The 5033-nt window shown below is 45.2% G+C and overlaps 1 protein-coding gene across 2 annotated transcripts; it reads left to right on the forward strand.

Annotated features, from left to right (window-relative positions):
• The first annotated feature begins 378 nt into the window (after positions 1 to 378).
• LOC120676634 lies at positions 379 to 5033 on the forward strand. 2 transcript variants are annotated; one of them, XR_005675927.1, is made up of 3 exons: positions 379 to 1986; positions 4718 to 4765; positions 4874 to 5033. XR_005675927.1 is itself a non-coding variant. In XM_039957947.1 (2 exons), exon 1 carries the CDS (start codon positions 648 to 650, stop codon positions 1227 to 1229), a length of 582 nt encoding a protein of 193 aa, XP_039813881.1. In that variant the 5' UTR covers positions 379 to 647; the 3' UTR covers positions 1230 to 1986; positions 2899 to 3419. The 2 variants fall into 2 exon arrangements, 1 of the variants encoding a protein (XP_039813881.1); XM_039957947.1 differs by lacking the exons at positions 4718 to 4765; positions 4874 to 5033 and adding an exon at positions 2899 to 3419.

Here is a 5033-nt window from a genome sequence, read left to right on the forward strand (position 1 = left end):
TTAGCAAAGGTTGAGTCTGTTCTGTAACGTGTATGTGCAGCCTGGAGGGGCACATTTTCTGGTGGCACTGCAGATTTGCAGAAGGCCATGGACGCGGCACAATAAGCCATGGACGTGAGTTTGTTTAATTAGCATAGAGATGGAAGGTAAAAAAGCAAAGGACATGTCGGCCGGGCGGAATCACTTCGTTCAACCAAACGCGAAAGCGGCGAGGTGCATGCCAGCACGGGGCCCAATAACCGGAACGAAGCCTGAGTGGGCCAACAGAACGCATGAAGCCCACCCGCGTGAGACTTGCTTTGTGCTCAGCCCATGAGACGAAGCCCACACCACCGTTGCAACCAAAACCTAGCCGTAGCCACCTCCCCCACCGGGAAGGGAGGAATTGGGAGGTTCCTCACTCTCTCTCTCCCCTCAGTCAGGCAGTCACAGTCACAGCGCCGCCTCTTCCGTGCAGACACCTCGCCGGCGGCGCCTCTCCTTCGCTCGTCCCACATTGCCAGCCGCCGATTCTCCCCGGGCCCTCCCTCCTCTCTTCCGCCCCTCCCATGATCTCTTATTCTCAGAAGTCTGCCGCTCCTTGCAACTAGCCTGCCTGAGCCTCTCCATTCGCACACAAATACCCAAGGACGAGGGAAATCCTCCAAATGCCGCGGAAATGCCGGAGGCCCGCGCCGCCAGATGGGGACGGCGACGCGACGGCCGCCCTCGACGACGCGGATCTGGAGGAGATTCTCCTGCGCCTCCCCTCGGCGGCCGACCTAGCGCGCACCGCCGCCCTCGTCTGCCGTCGCTGGCGCCGCGTCGCCTCCGGCCCCGCCTTCCTCCGCCGGTTCCGGCGCCTGCACCCGCCCCAGCTCCTCGGCTTTTTCATCTGCAAAGGCGGTCGCCCCTGCCGGTACGACGTGCACGACCGCTCTCCCCTCCCGGTCCTCGACCCTACCTTCCTCCCCTTGATCGAGCCGAATCCCGGCGTCGGCGGCGCCGTCAGCTGCTGCCGGAATTTCTCCCTCACATCCCTCCCCTCCGTCGACCACTGGTCCCTCGCTGACTCCAGCGACGGCCTCCTGCTCTTCTGCTCTTCCTGTGACCGCTCTATCCACGGTTACTACCTGGAGCTATCGGACCGCAGATACATCCCCAAACACTTTGCCGTCTGCAACCCTTTGTCCGGCCACTCTGCTCTCTTGCCCGCGCCTGACTCCGGCCTTTATCTTTATCTCTGGTAATCAGTGACAGAGACGAGGGAAACGTCGTCTCCTTTGAGGTGCTTGTTGTGACATATGTTCATGAGGAGGGGCCATGCCTTTGTGCTTCTCCTCAAGTTCGGGACAATGGGCGGTGCTCCCATGCCCTGACATTTATAGGCTTTACAAGTACAGTGACAGGATGCCCTGGTTTGACGATGGCGCGCGTGCCAGTGAGTGTGTCCATTGGGTTGTTCACGACTGGGAATTGGATTTCGAGCATATCCTGGTGCTGGACTCCCAAACCAAGAAGTTCTCCACCATCAATTTGCCATGCAGCCACATGTGTGAGAAGTACCATAGTAACATCAAGGTCGTGAGGAGTGTGGGTGACAGGGAGTCAGGGACCTCCGTATCGTGGCAATGGCGTGGTCCAGCTGTAAACTCCATTTGTGGCGTCGTGACAGGAGCAGGAGTGCCAAAGGACGATGGTTGAAAGAAGATGTGAAGATTTTGAGTGTGGATGAGGTGGTTGATCTCCTAATGGAAGGTGTAGCTTGGTGTAATAATGCTTGTGCGGTTAAGATTATAGATGCTGGAGAGGGATTTGTTTTCATCAAGCACAGTGAGACTACCTGGGTGTTTGTTCTCAACCTCAAGGAAATGACACTTCAGAAGTTGCCAAATAGGGAACGTTACTCTGGGCATGCACTTCCCTACAGGATGGCTTTATCTCCCCCCTTACCAAATTTCGGTGAAGGGAACCACTGAACGATCAAGAAGGGAACCATTGATCTAGGTAAGACATCAAATCGTTTCTCATTTTATTTCTCTCTTTAACGATTGCAATTTAATTTGTTTGCTGAGGTAGTACGTGTGTGTGTCTACTGCTTTTTATAAGCACGGCATGAAATGTACTTGTGAAAACTTTCCGCGTGAGAATTTTGTGTCTTTCGTTTGTTATCATGCAATGATACAACAATCAATGTAACTTTCTCACGGTATTTTCTGTAATTGGACCACTCCTTTATTTCTTAATACAAAGATACGCAGCTCTCATGCGTATTCGAGAGAAAAACTTTCTCATGGACTACATGTTGCAAAGTTAGCGCGCGGAATTATTTCTCCACCTGTTCGTTTCATTAGTGAAATTAAGATAGTTGACACTGTAGGCACCTCTAATTCTATATAATATATTCACGATCACTCCTGTAGTGCATTGTCGTGCTACCATTGTTATCTGTACTTGATCTTTCTTTTACCGACCGCCAAATAGTCAATAGCTTGGTCATACTTACCTGCTGTCTAAGTTTAGCATGGAGTCAGTTGAAGGGGCATTTAATCTTTAAGTTAATTAGGTTCTGTTTTGTCTTACATTTCTTGTTGCACGGGTCATTTTTATTCGTTGTATTTCAATGTTATACAGTCGTCTAGTCGAACCTAGTCGCCATGGCACCGATAAGGCGACTAGTCGCGACTAGTCGTCGATCAGGTCGATTAGTCGACCCTAGTCGGTCCTAGTCGTCGCTATAGTCGTCCTATATATCCCACGACATATATGTACATGTATATGTACTTATATAGTCATGTTATACAGTCAAGGGTTGGGACTCACCACTTCTGTAATGAAGTCAGGAAATCGGATTCATGAGACTATCAATCAAGGAAAGGGACAATTGAATCGCTCAATTGAGTTCTACTTACTTTGCAGGTTATACAAAGCTGTGACCAGTTGCCAGAAAGAAGTGCAGGATTTTCTAACTCCATCTTCAGCAACGGTTCCTGAAGGAACAAATGCTCATGATTCAGACATCAAAATTTGGGATTATGTTATTGACTTTTGAAGTCTGGAAATGCATCAAGCTGAAAGAACCAAAGTTCAATCAGAAGATAAAAGCTGATCGTCCAAGTAGCTAGTCGGACGACTAATCGCGATTAGGCGACGATTAGTCGGACGATCAGACATCTGATCGACAAAAGCTAGTCGTTTCACTTATCGAAGCCAGCGGAGCGATAAGGTCGACTAATCGCGATTAGTCGGACGAATGTATTTTTAGTAAAGTGGAATATCCTATTTTTGTTCAGTGTGTTCGGTTGGCACAAAAATGTTGTAAGTTTCGTCCAAGTATAAAATAGATCCAGTTTATCAAAATTCATATCAGTACGCATTGTAAGGAATGCTTATCTTTCACTTCTGCATTAAAGTACAATCTTTCTTCTTGATTGCTCTGATCTAACTTGTAAAATAGGCATGGTGCTATACTGTCATCCCTACATACAACCTGTGAATCTGTTATTGTTCATAATTTTTATTGCATAATATAATTGCACATAGAAAGGTATATAGTTTAGTCCTAATTCACGCTTTAGCGTTGTCTAAAGTGTCTTTGTATAGAGAACTTTGTTATTGCAATTGGTCTACTCATCTGGACAGTTTTTAGCGTGTTTGAAAGCAATTATCATGGCCTTTTGTTCTTAATGTCGAATCATAGAGTACCCCTAAATTTTGTGTAAACATGTGCCACAAATGTACTAAGCCTAAATTCACGTCTGGATCAGTGTTATCCTTAGCCACACGTCAAAGAAACTCTCTTAGAATTTATGATTTTCAGAACAGGATAAGCTACCGCCAAAGATTGAAGTAAAAAAGCAGAGAAATTTTACAATGATTGAAAAAAATAGGAGCCGTCCATCTGATAAAATCCTACGGTGGTGAAGGTAAGAAGTATCTAGAAGTACCTAGGATAAAGTACCTGGTACTTCAAAAAATGGGATCAAGTATCAAAAAGTGGGACCGAATACTAATTTAATTTAATTTTTATAAATACTTTTCATAGATCAACAGCTAGGAAAAAGTTAAAGGTAAAAGTACCTGAAAGTACCCATTGGTACTTTACAATCATTGTAAAAGAGCTCAAAAAAGCAAGGACAAGGCTATTATGTGTCCACTACTTATAAGCATCGTGAAAGATCTACTCATGGAAGCTTTCTGTGCGGGAATTAGGTGTTTTTTTTTCTTGGTTGTCCTGCAATTATTAAACAATTGGTTTTTTTTTACTTTCTCAATTCTGAACGTATTGCAAGTTTACATGGGATATGAAAAACTACTTCCTCTGTCCCAAATGCAGGTCGTTTTGACTTTTCTAGGTATGTAGTTTTTGCTATGTATCTGGACCTAGGGTATATCTAGGTGAATAACAAAATTAATATATCTAGAAAAGTCAAAACGACTTACAATTTGAAACGGAGGCAGTATTTCTCAAGCTGTTTATTTAATTAGTGAGAATAAGGCTGTTAACACTGAGTTCTGGGACATTAGGCATTAGTCAGCTCCAGTTGTACATGATGTGCAATCACCATAACGAAATATGCCTGTGATCTATGTTAGCTTGCAAGAAATGGGCAAGTTGGTGGTCTGCTGCCTTTGTTCATTTTTTTTCCGTTGCTTTAACAGCTTGAATACTTTCGTTTCTCTCTATGGTCTAGTTGTTTGTGTCTGTAATCATAGGTGTGTGACCCTATTTTTTCAGACGGGATGGACATTGACGTTAGCCAATTTCAGGTTCAGGATGTAGAAGGTAAGCTATCGGTACAATTTCTGCTGGTATACACATTTGATGTCCAGTGTTACCAATTTCCATGCCCCTTGTGGGATTGCAAGTTTAATTATACCCCTTCTTTTGCAGGAACTGTCTGAAGGGAACTACTGAAAATGGACTCGGCTGCTGTTTTCCTCCGCTAATTTATTTAGTTCGCGAGTGGCCTAGCCTTTTCTTTTATGTTGGAGTTTGACTAGTGGTGAACTACGTGGAAAGATTAAGATACATGTGATGTTTGATGTGTGTA

Source organism: Panicum virgatum, chromosome 5N, assembly GCF_016808335.1.
Source record: "Panicum virgatum strain AP13 chromosome 5N, P.virgatum_v5, whole genome shotgun sequence".
Taxonomy (NCBI): Eukaryota; Viridiplantae; Streptophyta; class Magnoliopsida; order Poales; family Poaceae; genus Panicum; species Panicum virgatum.

Bases quoted from the DNA above. Each gene is read 5' to 3' on its own strand.
- LOC120676634 (XM_039957947.1), top strand. From the start codon at position 648: ATGCCGCGGAAATGCCGGAGGCCCGCGCCGCCAGATGGGGACGGCGAC.